This window comes from Phycodurus eques, chromosome 3 (genome assembly GCF_024500275.1).
Source record: "Phycodurus eques isolate BA_2022a chromosome 3, UOR_Pequ_1.1, whole genome shotgun sequence".
Classification (NCBI taxonomy): domain Eukaryota; kingdom Metazoa; phylum Chordata; class Actinopteri; order Syngnathiformes; family Syngnathidae; genus Phycodurus; species Phycodurus eques.
The window spans coordinates 28,702-43,565 of NC_084527.1; the positions used below are offsets into that span (position 1 = coordinate 28,702).

The 14,864-nt window shown below is 42.4% G+C and overlaps 1 protein-coding gene across 2 annotated transcripts in view; it reads right to left on the reverse strand.

Annotated features, from left to right (window-relative positions):
• Positions 1–1,681: 1,681 nt before the first annotated feature.
• Positions 1,682–14,864, reverse strand: part of LOC133399591 (dynamin-1-like) — a 33,732-nt gene continuing 20,549 nt past the window's right edge. For both annotated transcript variants that reach the window (XM_061671162.1, XM_061671163.1), the window contains 7 exons: positions 14,354–14,465; positions 14,253–14,264; positions 11,513–11,680; positions 11,343–11,429; positions 11,052–11,206; positions 4,157–4,312; positions 1,682–2,688 (listed from right to left, as the gene is read on the reverse strand). In XM_061671162.1, the coding sequence (XP_061527146.1) occupies positions 2,667–2,688; positions 4,157–4,312; positions 11,052–11,206; positions 11,343–11,429; positions 11,513–11,680; positions 14,253–14,264; positions 14,354–14,465 (712 nt within the window). In that variant the 3' untranslated portion in view covers positions 1,682–2,666. The remainder of the gene's footprint in view (positions 2,689–4,156; positions 4,313–11,051; positions 11,207–11,342; positions 11,430–11,512; positions 11,681–14,252; positions 14,265–14,353; positions 14,466–14,864) is intronic.

The following is a 14,864-nucleotide window of genomic DNA, read 5'->3' on the forward strand; positions in this document are numbered from 1 at the left end:
CAGGTATTTTGCTTTGAATTGCGGATTTTTTTGTTTTTTTGTTTTATTGATGTTTGGTTTTGTTTCTTTCATTCTAATACATTATAAATTGATACCGAAACTAATAAATAAGAAACAACAAAAATAAAGATTACGTAAATAGCCAAGGCAAACTCAAATTAAGGAAGTAAATATCATGGAGGGTGGGGGTTGGACAGAGGTCCGCTATGGGCGGGGCCACCAGCCTACATACCCCAGGGATTGGAACCAGGGTTACGGGAGGCGTAACCAAGGGTGGATGGACCGTGCACCATCCTTTCCTACAGGAAGAGGGGGCAATGCCCCCAATTCCTGGTGGGGAAGTGTTCAGTTCCCCAAACCTAACTCTAATTGTCTTCGCAACCCTAACCCTAACCCTAGCATAGAAATAAAGAAATAATTAATTAAATATATCATTGAGTAAAACAGAGATAAAAACCATTAAAACACATAAACTACACATATAAAACAATTAAAACACCAATACATTCAACAAACTTCAGATTAAAAGTTAAAAATATCAAAGGTGGTATGAAGATTAAAATCCATTTAATAATAATTAATATAGTTATAATGCATTATATTTACAATGGCAAAACTCATGAGAACTACATTTCATTGGGGGATTATAGGGTTAAGGGTAATGGTGAAAAATAAATTCGGTTCATTGTTGGGAGAAAAAGTTATGCAAATGAGGGATATAAAAGCCAGCGCACACGAAGAGCCTCAGTTTGCATTTGAGTGACAACACAAAGAGCTGCGCTTGGGGAATCTGTGTGCCAGGGACCTGAAGAAGGCTCACAAGAGCCGAAACGTCGTCCAGGCACACAGGGATACAATTCTTGGGGGGTTTTTTTGGTTGTTTTTTTGTTTTTGGTTTTTTTCAATTGTTTTTTGGTTTTTTGGTTGATTATTATAAAAATACATTACAAATTGATACCTTAGCTAATAAATAAAAAACAAATCAAACAATTCATTACTTATATAACCAAGGCGAATTCTTTAATTATATAACCAAGGCGAACTCATAATTAAAAAATACAAAAAAAAAATTTAATAAATAAATAATTACAACTTAAGTAACAAAACATGGGTTGGGATGGCCAGTGGACTACGGTCCGCTATGGAGGACGTGGCCGGACGGACCGTCAGCAACAGGGGCGGCGGGAGGACGGGTATGGGCGCGGGGGGATGGACCGTGCACTTCCTTCCCGATCCCGGGGTGGGGATTATCGCCCCAACACCGGGAGAGGGAGGGATCGGTTTCATTCCCTTAAAAATTTAAAAAAGACAAAAAAAATATATACAAAAAAATAAAAAAAAAAAATAATAAAAGAAAAAGAATTAAAAAATAACAAAAAATAACTATATTTACAAAACTATAAAAATAAAAACAAAATGACAGATGAGAGGTGGTCAGTGGTCCAGTATGGACGACGTGGCCAAAATGGGAGACAAAGAGGGGGGAATCAGGGCGACGGGAGATACCAGGGGTGGAAGGCCAGCGCATCTCCTTTTCTTACCGGGGGTTGGGCAGAGGCCTATCACCTTCAGAGAGGAAGAGTTCAGCCCTCTTTTCCTAACCCAAAAATTATTATTATTATTATTTTTTTTTTTTTAAATGGTCAAGGTGTTGACACATATGATTCGACAAGCATTCCCCAAGGGTCAAACAATAGATTTTATCATGGGAAATTCTAGAAATTGGGGTCACAACACCAGCTTGATGTACATACATCTATACTTACAAGTTTTTCAAACACAGTACATTAAATATACATCATTATTGATAGATAAATACACAATAAAACAGGCTAATGGTTACAAAGTGCACCCTGAAATCATTTATGATGTAACACAACATGACACAGCTACAAACACGCCAAGTGCATATGATATTACATCACTGCATGAACAACATGAAAGACAAACATGCAACATTCAAATAAATCTATCAAAAGATCAATTTCCATTGGCGAAATGTTGACCGAACATTTATATCATTTTACTCTCCATTGAAACTTTATGTTCATCACCATCACCCAATTGCTTTTGGAGAAAAAAAATCTCAATATACAACAAACATTTTAAATATTTTACTGCAGTTTATTTATTAGGGTTAACAAAAATTCCAAAAAACAGTATATTACTATACACACATGAAGAACATGCACTTTACACATTGGGTTTGTAAGCTGCTTTAAATATGCTCAGAACTATATCAGTATCTTCATCATATCTATGTTAAGCAAAGAAGTAAGTCAGTCATAAATTGTGATGAATGAATCATCATTCATTTCCAGCAACGGTCAAACTTTACATTGTAAAGATGAACTTAAGGACCAACATTTTGTCTTCACTCGAGAAAGTAAAACACTTGAATGATAACATGTTTGCTAGCTACGTAGCTAGCCAACTGGCACACTTCCTTGTGATATTTTATTAGGGTTACACAAAAACAACACTCATAGTGGTAATACTGTGATATGAAAATATGACTGTCACTGTCATCAAACTACAAGAAGATAAAATGAGTCTCCAGGGCTTCTTTACTTATGCAAACATATGGAGCACAGATTGTCATTAGTGCTATAAAGCATGGGGAAAGGCCAGGATCACAGGGTGAAAGGAGCTCGCATTGGTGGTGATCACTGATCACTGATGGAGATTCTGAAAGAAGCAAATGTAATGATTGGAAAGGGACTTCCTGTTGCCTTGCTCCACTTAACTTCCTGTTGGCCTCAAATTCTCTATACAGAGGTGCCTTGAGATAGGAGTTTAATTGGACCTATGACCACACTCGTAACTTTATATTCTCCTATCTCAAATCATCTTTCTGGATTGTAATGCCATTCATCCATTCCACCCTCCCCACCCCCAAAACAAAATATTATTTTGTAATGTCCACCCGTCCATTGACTTTGGGCCGATTATCCCGGGTGGGGATCACAGGAGCAAAAAAGCCAGACTTCCCTCTCACCAGCCAATTCGTCCAGTTCTTGCACGGGGATATGGAGATAGTCCCATTTTTGTCATGAGGAAAAGAGCAGTCTACAGCATAGTATTTTCATACATCCTTTCATTATCTTATTGCTTATCCTCACTACGGTGGCAGGTATGCTGGCACCCAACTCAGCTGACTTCAGGTAAGACACGGGGTGCAGTCTCAATTGGTCACCAGCCAGTTGCAGGGCACATATAAACAAACAGCCATACACACTAGCATTTATACCTATGGACAAGTTTAGAGCTCTTCAATTAACCTTCCACACATTTTTGGAATGTCGGAGGAAACTGGAGGACCCAGAAAAAAAACATGACGGTACGGGAAGAACATGCAAACTCACCACAGGGAGGCCGGATTTGAACTCAGGACCTTAGAACTGTGATGTATGGTAAAAAAAATTTGTAAGCATATTGTAACATATTTAAATATAATTTAAAGAATTTAACAATGTGTGCATCAACATTCATTGTGACTGTGCCACTTCTTCAGGTGTGTGCACCTTGGACACCTGCGGGCAGTAGAATAAAGATATACGGACATACATGGAAACCGTCATTTTCATGGTGTATGCCTGAGAGTATTGTTATAGTGTCAATCTGCAGATATTGCTCCACCATTTGTGTTGAAATATCCCTTATTTAAGACAATATCATGACACAACACCATTCTATTCAGTGAGCTGTCTATAGGGTTTTGCATTGTTTTTTAGAATTAGGATAAGCGGCCTTTCCTGGGGCAAAGCCATGCTGTTCCTTTGTTTTCTGTTTAGTCTGACAGCAATCTTCATCAACAGTGGCTATAAAATCTTGAAGCCTTTCTGATAACTTCATCACCCTCTGCCGAACTACTACTTATTGGGAAGTGAGTCGAGTTGTGCTGACAGCACTCGTTTCCCAAGTTTGCGCTCAAATACAAATCCTTCAAGCAACGTCCCACCCCAAAGTCTAGTCCCACCTATATTCAGGCACCGCTCTACTGCATATTCATTTCCACTTTGCAGTCTAGTTCTCCCTTACATGTCATATGACATGCAAGTTAGTGATTGGTGGGTTTTGCCAGAGGTCAGCACTCTGTTGAAGGCATTTCTGTCAACCATAACCATGACACGCATGTTAGGAGTGTTGTGATTACCTAGGGACTCCAGGTGGTGGCGCTCTGTTGGGACGAGATGGTCCGGGGTCAGGTGATACTGCGGGACGAGTGGGGGGGCCAGGTGGCAGACGGGCCCCTGGGCGAAGGGGGCCGGGAGGTGCTCGGCGTTGTGGCGTCGGACTGGACATCGGGGACCTGGATCGAAGTTTGTTTATTTAACATTTATTGATAGAGGTAAGCCAACTGAGAGCAGCTTCACATTTGCATTGACCACCTGGCAAGAGACAGGTGAAAACAAATAAAAATAAAAAATGGACAGACAAAAAAAATTAAATAAATAAAAATAAAAGTATTCTGTGATTGGCTGGCCTAACCCACAACCGTTGTGACGATGAAGAGGTACAGAAAATGGATGGATGAAAAATAAGTATTACAATACATCATAACACATAAAAGGTTCTTATTTATTGCGGAGTGTTCCATCATTTAGGGCAGAACATTTAAAAAATTGACTAAAAGTAGTGCAGACTTTGGTACTCTTGCCAATGAGTATTCTGATATGCTTTAGGTTTAAATACACATACACACTCACACGTTCTTTTTAATAGTTTCCCCACTTTAATGTTTAAGATCATCAAACAAATGTAAATAGACAACTTTAACGCAAGTGCACTTAAGATAGTTTTAAATGGTGATTTCATTTATTAAGGAAATAAACTAGTCAAAGTTAACTAGCCCTGTGTGATAAAGTAATTACCCCCCTTGTTAAATCATCAATTAATTGTGGATAATCACAATTTTTGGTTAATTTTCACTGATCACACCCAAGCCTGATTACCTCCAGACATGTTCAAGGAAGAAATAATTGAAACAGAATCTGTCCCAAAAAAAATCAAGTAAGACAAAAGATCTCAAAAAGCTGCGACTAAATGACACAATCCAAATAAATTCCAGAACAGATGAGAAATAAAGTCATTGACATCAGTCTGTAAAGGGTTACAAAAACCATTTCGAAAGCTTTAGGATTCCAGCGAGCGATAGGGAGAGTGAGTCATTTCCTTCACATGGAGAAAACATGGAACATTGGTGAACCTTCCCAAGAGTGGCCAGCCTACAAAGACTACACTAAAAGAACAGCAATGACTCATCCAGGAGACCACAAAGGAACTCAGGACAACTTGTAAATAACCGCAGGCCTCCCCTGCCTCAGTTAAGGTGTGTCTTCCTGGCACAACAATAAGGAAGAGACTGGGCAAAAATGTCATACATGGCAGAGTTCCAAGGCTAAAACCACTGCTGACCAAAAACAACAAAGGCTTGTCTTACTTCTGCAGAAAAACATCTGAATGATTCCTAAAACTTTGGGTAGAATATTATATGGACTGACAAGATGAAAGTTGAGGTTTTTTTTCCGTTACATCTGGCACAAATGGAGCACAGCATTTCAGAAAAGAACATCAAACGTGGTGGTGGTGGTGATAGTGTGTTGCTCTTGGGCTGCTTTGCTCCTTCAGGACCTGGACAACTTTCTGTCATTGATAGAACCATGAATTCTGCTCTTTACCAGAAAATCCTGAAGGTCAGTGTTCAGCCATCAGTTTGTGACCTGTAGCTGAAGCAAACTTGGGTTGTGCAGTAGGATAAAAATCCCAAACACACCAGCAAGTCAACTTCTGAATGGCTGAAATGTTTTATTTTTTCTTAATGGTTTGGAGTGGCCTAGTCAAAGCCCAGACTTGAATCGGATTGAAATGCAGTGGCACAACCTTAAAAAGGCAGTTCATACTCAAAAACCCTCCTTTTGTGTTGAATTCAAACAATTCTCTAAGGAAGAGTGGGCCAAAATCTCTCCACAGAGATGTGAAATAGTGATGGGAAATCTGGCTCTTTTTCAAGACTCTGCTCAGCTCACTTAAAAGAGTCGGCTCTTTCAGCTCTCAAACGGCTCCTTGGATTTTGTCATTGCTTAAATTATTACCAGAAAAAAATGGAAAGTTCATTGATTCATTTTCCATACCACTTATCCTCACTTGGGTCGCGGGCGTGCTGGAGCCTATCCCAGCTGACTCTGGGCGAGAGGCGGGGTACACCCTGAACTGGTCGCCAGACAATCGCAGGGTACATGTAAACAAACAACCATTCGCACTCTCATTCACACCTATTGGCAATTTAGAGTCTGCAATGGACCTATCATGCATGTTTTTTGGGATCTGGGAGGAAACCAGAGTAGCCAGAGAAAACCCACACAGGCATGGGTGGATTTGAACCCAGGCCCTCAGAACTGTGAGGCAGATGTGCGAAACAGTCGTTCAACATGCCGCCAAAATATAAAATAATATGCAAGATAAATTATTAATGTAAAAAAAAAACATCTATTGTTTATTAAAATGTGTTTCTTAGGCGGCACGGTGGCCGACTGGTTAGAGCGTCAGCCTCACAGTTCTGAGGACCCGGGTTCAATCCCCGGCCCCGACTGTGTGGAGTTTGCATGTTCCCCCCCCGTGCCTGTGTGGGTTTTCTCCGGGCACTCCGGTTTCCTCCCAAAAACATGCGTAAATTGGAGATTCTAAATTGCCCGTAGGTGTGCATGTGAGTGCGAATGGTTGTCTGTCTGTTTGTATGTGCCCTGCGATTGGCTGGCAACCAGTTCAGGGGTGTACCCCGCCTCCTGCCCGATGACAGCTGGGATAGGCTCCAGCACCCCGCGACCCGAGTGAGGATAAGCGGCTCAGAAAATGGATGGATGGATGGATGTTTCTTATGTAAATACTCTTAATTATTTACTCACCATAATAATGCAAAACTAAATTATTAGGAACAAAAATAATTATTTACAATTGAACATTTAACGATTTGTAACTTTGAATTTTGTTCTTGTTGTAGTGGTGTAATGCATGATGCTGTAGCCACTGCAGGATCGGTAGCAACAGCTCCAGTAGAAACACTGGCATCTTCCTTTTTGAACGTTTCAGTTGCCTGTTTTTTTCCCTTCCCATTGTAATGATGGGTGGTAAACTACTGTGTAAGTTATTTATGAGGCCTGCCCTGTAGATCTTTTTGCATGCATCATCAACACAGTAAAAATGTGTTCATATTTTCCTTCTTTTCCTGCTGTCACTTTTTTTTTTACTATAATGTTGCTTACCAGTGTTTGTTGTCTAGCCATGTAATACTCTAATTCCCTCGTCTCCCTTCCAGTGCGCAATGACAAAACACGAGCGTGCAGCGTGCACATGCAAGCGTGTGTGCTGCTCACCGTGCTGCGTGTAAGAGCCGCCCCTCCAACTCTACTCTGTGTAACTGAAAAATCACGAGCGTGCATGGTGCACCGAAAGACTGGAGCTGTCTGCGTGTGCTGGTCTTAATAGCCGCCCCACCCACCTCTGCCCAATGCAACAGTGAGAGAGAAGGGGTCGGGCAGCCGGCTCCTGTCGTTAGCTTCAAAAAGGCGGCTCTATGAGCAGTTTCGTTCGCGACCGACACATCACTAATGTGAAAGACTCATTGACAGTTCTTGAAAACGCTTGAATTCAGTTATTAGGTTTAGGGGGCATTTACTATTTCCACACAGGTAACTTTGAATAGTTTTTTTTCCCCTTAAATAAAATCACCATTTAAAAACAGCATTTCAAGTTCAATTGGGTTATATTTGTCTGATATTTACATTTGTTTGATGATGTTGAAGTGTGGAAACTTCGACGGCACTATATATGTGTGTGTGTGTGTGTGTGTGTGTGTGTGAAAAAAGATTGGAATCAGAATATCAGTTCTGATTTAAAAGACACGTGCATTGGGAGATGGACTAATGAATCGGTCTCAGTATAGCTTCAATCGGCCAATGGCCCGATCTTGACTTGTCGCAGTTACATCAGATAGCACTGCGATGTGAATTTGTGAGGGAAATGCATAGAGGAATGGCAGACACAGACAGGGTTCACAACACTCGCGGCAAGTTTATAGACCAAAGTGTGGAAGACATTTTGATTTCAATTAAATAATGGCGCGCTGGATAAAAGCATCGCTATATTCAAAGACTGTTAAGTGTGCTAAAGTACAAGTAGTCGTGACAAATCTCCAAACTCACTTGGTGAGTTGGCATGTTGAAACAGGCAAGGAGGCTAGCACAAAGAAGCAGATGGACAAAGACACAGATATACAAGAATTCTTCTCGGTGACAGCAAAGGTAATAACGGCCTCAATAGCCCAGTGTATTGTCAACAAATTAAGACAATGCTCTGTTGTGGAAAATGAGGGCTTTTGGGACATGATACAAACATTACAGCCCAGAGAAACCATACCAACTCGACAGCATTTCACTAACTACTGAGTGCCAGTTTTACAACATAAAAAGAGCCATTCAATACAGAAGTAGTCGCAATTACCACCAATGCCTGGATATCATGTGCTAATGTGACAATCACAGCGCACCATATTTCTCCAAGCTGGGAGCTGAGGAGTCATGTTTTTCAAACCAGGGTATTCAGCGAGTCACACACACAGGTAAAATGCACAAAACTGTTAGACTATTTTCTCACGTATTTGTTCACAAAGAGGTGAACCTCACCCCATCTTTGCTTGTGAATGACTGAGCAATTCAGGGCAGCTCCTTTTATACCCAAACAGGGCACCCACCTGTTCCCAATTAGCTTGTTCGCCTGTGGGATGTTCCAAACAGGTGTTTGATGAGCATTCCTCAACTTTCTCAGTCTTTTTTGCCACCTGTCCCAACTTTTTTGGAACGTGTTGCAGCCATACAATTCTAAGTTAATGATTATTTGCTAAAAACAATAAAGTTTATCAGTTTGAACATTAAATATCTTGTCTTTGTAGTGTATTAAATTAAATATAGGTTGAACATGAAAATACAATACAAAAATACGTAAAGTGTAGCAACCTTCAGATTACGAGACTGATAAAAAGATTTCTTGTCACTTTCCTTAAATTTTATACATATAAAAAGTGACGTGGTACCTACCCCTTTACTAGATAAAATAGTTTGATTTTAACAATTAAACTAAAAATTACGTTAACGCCTGAAGGGAATATAGAATACTGTATATTCTAATATGTAATTCTATATGTAATAGAATATAATATAGAGTTTCATGGGATAATTAGCATGGACGGAAAGCGAGAATGTGTATTGAGTAGAGATAGGGGATAGGAGTATATTGCAGGAAGGCCCCCATCGGGGGGTATTTGGAGACAGATGTCAAGGAAGAAAGGAACTGCGGGGAGCCACTATAAACATTGAATGCAGGCGACATCTGCAGGCGACACCTGGAGGCGGCGTCTGGAGCCAGATCAGATAGTCATCATTCTGTCGAACAACGATGACGTCAGATTACGGACCAATCAGACGACAACGATTCCATACTGGCCTGTTTGAAACATTGTATAAGTCTGGGGTAGAGTCAGATAGTTTTTGTTCGACTACTTTATCTGCTAAGGATAAGATAGGGTAGTTACAAACCCAGAGCTCTGCAAATGTATCGACTCCTCTGTCAGGAATAAATTGGTTGGTTTTTATACATTGTTGTGAACGAAGTTCTTTCACGAAAACGAGCACGCTTGGTACCACGGGAGTTAGGAGATTTTAAAACACAGGTTCCTTCACCCCGAAGTAACAGCTTATTCTTTTCTCCGAAATTAATTAATTTTTATTCAACCAATATACGCTACAACTGTATATATATATCCATCCATCCATCCATTTTCTACCGCTTATCCGAGCTCGGGTCACGGGGGCAGTAGCTTTAACAGGGATGCCCAGACTTCCCTCTCCCCAGCCACTTCATCCAGCTCTTCCGGGGGGGATCCCGAGGCGTTCCCAGGCCAGCCAAAAGACGTAGTCTCTCCAGCATGTCCTGGGTCGTCCCCAGGGTTTCCTCCCGGTGGGACGTGCCCGGAACACCTCACCAGGGAGGCGTCCGAATCAGATGCCCCAGCCACCTCATCTGGCTCCTCCGATGCTCCACCATCGGTGCCAACTCACCACCAGGTGGCGATCAGTTGACAGCTCTGCCCCTCTCTTCAGCCAAGTGTACAAGACATGCGGCCGCAAGTCCGATGACACGACCACAAAGTCGATCGTCAAACTGCGACCTAGGGTGTCCTGGTGCCGAGTGCACGTGTGGACACCCTTATGCTTGAACATGGTGTTCGTTATGGACAATCCGTGATGAGCACAGAAGTCCAATAACAGAACACCGCTCGGGTTCTGATCGGGGGGGCTGTTTCTGGGGGGGCTGTTTCTCCCAATCACGCCCTTCCAGGTCTCACTGTCATTGCCCACGTGAGCATTGAAGTCCCCCAGCAGAACGATGGAGTCCCCAGCGGGAGTGCTCTCCAGCACCCCCTCCAAGGACTCCAAAAAGGGTGGGTACTTTGAACTGCTGTTTGGTGCATAGGCACAAACAACAGTCAGGACCTGTCCCCCCCACCTGAAGGCGGAGGGAGGCTACCCTCTCGTCCACCGGGGTGAACCCCAATGTACGGGCGCCGAGCTGGGGGGCAGTAAGTATAACCACACCTGTTCGGCACATCTCACCGTGGGCAACTCCAGAGTGGAAGAGAGTCCGACCCCTCTCGAGAGGACTTGTACCAGAGCCCAAGCCGTGCGTGGAGGCGAGTCCACTATATCTAGTTGGAACTTCTCGAGCTCACACACCATCTCGGGGTCCTTCCCTGCCAGAAAGGTGACATTCCACGTCCCTAGAGCCAGCTTCTGTAGCCGGGGATCGGATCGCCAAGGTCCCTGCCTTCGGCCACCGCCCAGCTCGCACTGCACCCGACCCCTATGGCCCCTCCCATAGGTGGTGAGCCCATGGGAAGTGTATATATATGTATATGTTAATTATCATTTTAGTTATTAGCTTTATGTTTGTGCTTATAGTATTCCTAAGACATAAGCGACATGTTGCCGCCAACTTACCTGCGACCTATCGGCATCCCTGTCACCTGCAGCCACGAGTCATCCACAGGGGGTGGCATGGAGGTAGTGACGGTGGACGTGCTGATGTCACCGATAATGTTCAGACCTTCACGCAGCGCGTGGTACATCCTCAACATGTCATCACGGAGCTGAGCCTGACACATGAAGACAATAGAATACAGTCGGGGGACACACACACACTGACACGGCAGTCCAGGACACACAATCGGAAGAGGCAGTCGAGGACACACACACGGATGCGGGACCACACAGCAGTCCAGGCTGCTCTACCTGCTCCTGGGATTCCTCCATCAGAGTGTTTTGGTCAGTACACGAGTAAAGTTGAGCCAGCAGGTCGGCGTGGATGAAGTCCTTGGTCTGAAGAAAATCAACGACATCAACCGTGACATCACTTCCTGTGTGTGTTTGTGTGTGTGTGTGTGTGTGCGTGTGTGTCATACATTGTTAACCATCAGGTGCATGATAGTCTTGGGGACGAGGTCTCTGATGGTGCGATGGATAATTGACAGGTAAGAGTCCACCAGGCTCCTGACGATCTCTACCTGCCTCTCCAGCTGAGGATCCACACTATGGATTTGACCGTCGGTGTTGGACTCCTCCACCTCCACCTGTACTAACATGCACGCACACAAGCACGCATGCACGGACACAGAATAATATACTGTATTCACACACACACATACTGTGTGAAGAGTGGTACCTTGACTTACAAGTTTTTACAGTTACAGGCTTCCGCTTGGCTAACTTTTTGCTTTCTTATTCTCTTCTTTTTTTCTGTTGCAAAAATTAGAGAAATAAGTGGGCCTCGGGTACACCTGCCGCAATAGTGAAAGAAAAATGAAGGCACTGTGATGCCCTGGCATGTGGGCAAGGAGTCAAACATATTAGTAGTGTGTTAAATAAAAAAATGTCAAAGTGGGCCTTGTGTCCTTTGATATTTCTGTGTGCGGCCATTAGAAGAAAAAGTTTGGACACCCCTGCACCAGGATTAGGGTTCGGGTTATTTTTTTAATAAAATAAAGTGCTATTTTTTCTGTAGCAAAAACATTCTTTTTTTTAAAGCGAGGCTAGAACAGATTAAGAACAGAATAATGGAATTTCCACTCATTTCAATGACGAAAACAAGTATTTCAAGTATGAGTAAATGAGTCACGAGCTTGGTCAAGGTATCACTGCCAAATATATATATATATATATATATATATATATAAAATAAACACACACAGTGTTACCAGAAAGTATTCACACCCCTTCACGTTTTCCACATTTTGCTGTTACAGACATATGCTAAAGCTGATTTGAGTATAGGTTTCTTTTAAAAAATCGACATAAAATATCCCATAATGACAAAGTAAAAACATATTTTCAGACATTTGTGGTATTTGTGGTACATAAGTATTCACACCCTTTGCTATAACACTCAAAGCTCAGGTGCATCTGATTTCCACCTTCCTTGAGATGCTTCTACAACTTGAATGGAGTCCACCTGTGGTAAATTCAGTTGCTTGAACATCATTTGGAATGGCACACACCTGTCAATATAAGAGACATGCAAACACCAAAGGCATGAAAAAGGTGACAAAAAACCCCAAAACATTGTAGGTGGGGTCTTGGGATATTCCCTGGGCCTCCGCAGAGAATCTTTTTGATTTTAACATAAATTAAGCAATCTGGAACACTCTGAAGAGTACAATAAGGCAAAATAAACACTCCTTGAGCTGTCACCTTATAGTGGTGGAGGGGTTTGTGTGTCCCAATGATCCTAGGAGCTAAGGTTTTCTGGGGGTTTATGCCCATGGCAGGGTCACTCATGCCAAAGACGTCCAAGGTGAGACAGACAGACAGACAAAGCACAGCTCCAAAGACCGTTATGATGATTGAAAACAGAGGAAAACGTTTTCCCTTGCCCGGAAGCGGGTCATCGGGGCCCCCCCCTGAAGCCAGGCCTGGAGGTGGGGCTCGAAGGCGAGCGCCTGGTGGCCGGGCCTGCACTCAAGACGCTGCACCAATCCGCCTGTCGATTCCATCCCCGACCCAGAGAGGCCACTCCACCCTTTTCATGGCTTGTTGAAGCCAACAGAAGCACATCATCTGCAAAATGCAGAGATGCAATACTGAGGCCACCAAACCGAAATCCATCTACGCCTCTGCTGCGCTGAGAAATTCTGTCCATGAAAGTTTTGAACAGAATCAGGGACAAAGGGCAGCCTTGGCAGAGTCCAACCCTCACCGGAAACGAGTCCGATTTACTGCCAGCAATGCGGACCAAACTCTGGCACTGGCCGTACAGGAACCGAACAGCCCGTATCAGGGGGTTCGGTACCCCGTACTCCCAAAGGACTCCCTACAGGACTCCCCTTGGGACACGGTCGAAAGCCTTCTCCAAGTCCACGAAACACATGTAGACTGGTTGGGCGAACTCCTATGCACCCTCGAGGACCCTGCCGAAACAGACCCCCTCTACGCCTCGGCTGTGCCTAGAAATTCTGTCCATAAAAGTTATAAACAGAATCGGCAAAATGCATCCTCCAGGAAAATATTAAGTACATATTTTTCTGTTTTTGTTGGCAATTTCTGAATTTGAAGTTCATTCATTCTGTGTTATAATCCCTAACATTGCGCCGTCTCTTAATACAATTAACATTAACATCCGTAAACTAATTAGATAATTGCGTTTCCTAATTAATACAAGATGTACTAGCGGGGAGAGGATCTGTAGAGAAGAATGGGAGAAAATGTTCCAAAACAGGTGTGCCAAGCTTCTAGAGACATACCCAAGAAGACTTCAGGCTGTGATTGCTGCCAAAGGTGTGATTAGTTATGTTCCTATTATGTTTAAATGTTAACATTTTCAATAGATTTGCACAACTGTCTGAAAATATTTTACTTTGTTATTATGGTATATTTTATGTAGAGTTTTTAAAATTAAAACTATATTCAAATCAGCTTTAGAATAAGTCTTTAGCATAGCAAAATGTGGAAAAAGTGAAGGGGTGTGAAAACTTTCTGAAATTTTATATATATATATATATATATATATATATATATATATATATATATATAAATCACAGTCAATTTACTGTGTATATTCCAAAACATATTTTTATACAATATACAAATCACACTCCAGTGGGTCATTAAAATCATCTCTATTATGAGATTTATTTTCTATTGACTCACCTTGTCTTTATCCTGTAAAACAAAAAATAAAATACATATGTTCAATGAAAAGAGAAATTAATATTCATCATCATCATCATCGAGGTGCAAATGAGGAGTACCACACTGCGTTCAGGGTACACCCCAGCGCGAAGGAAAGATGCCTTCCAACTGTCCACGTCCTCCTGAGACTCACTGGCCAACTCCAGCTGACGGTAATCCTTGTACACATTCCTGAAACACACACATGCACAAAGTATGTACATGCTATATGATTACACGCATACTGCAAATACTTACATTATATGCTCACAAATATACTGTATATCTTTTTTGTCAGTAGTTAAGTGTGAAGTGCATGAATACTTTATTTGTTTTGACTGAATTGCATTCTGTATGTTGAAAATTTCAATCTTAGAACAGCATGCTACGAAGGATGTTTGTGTGTGTGTGTGTGTATATATATGGTTAGGGTTAGGGTTATATGTATATATGCCCCCTCTGGAGCCAGGCCTGGAGGTGGGGCTCGAAGGAGAGCGGCCGGTGGTCAGGTGCAGTGTGAGCTGGGCAGTGGCTTAAGGCAGGGACCTTGGCGATCCGATACCCGACTACAGAAGCTGGCTATAGGGACCT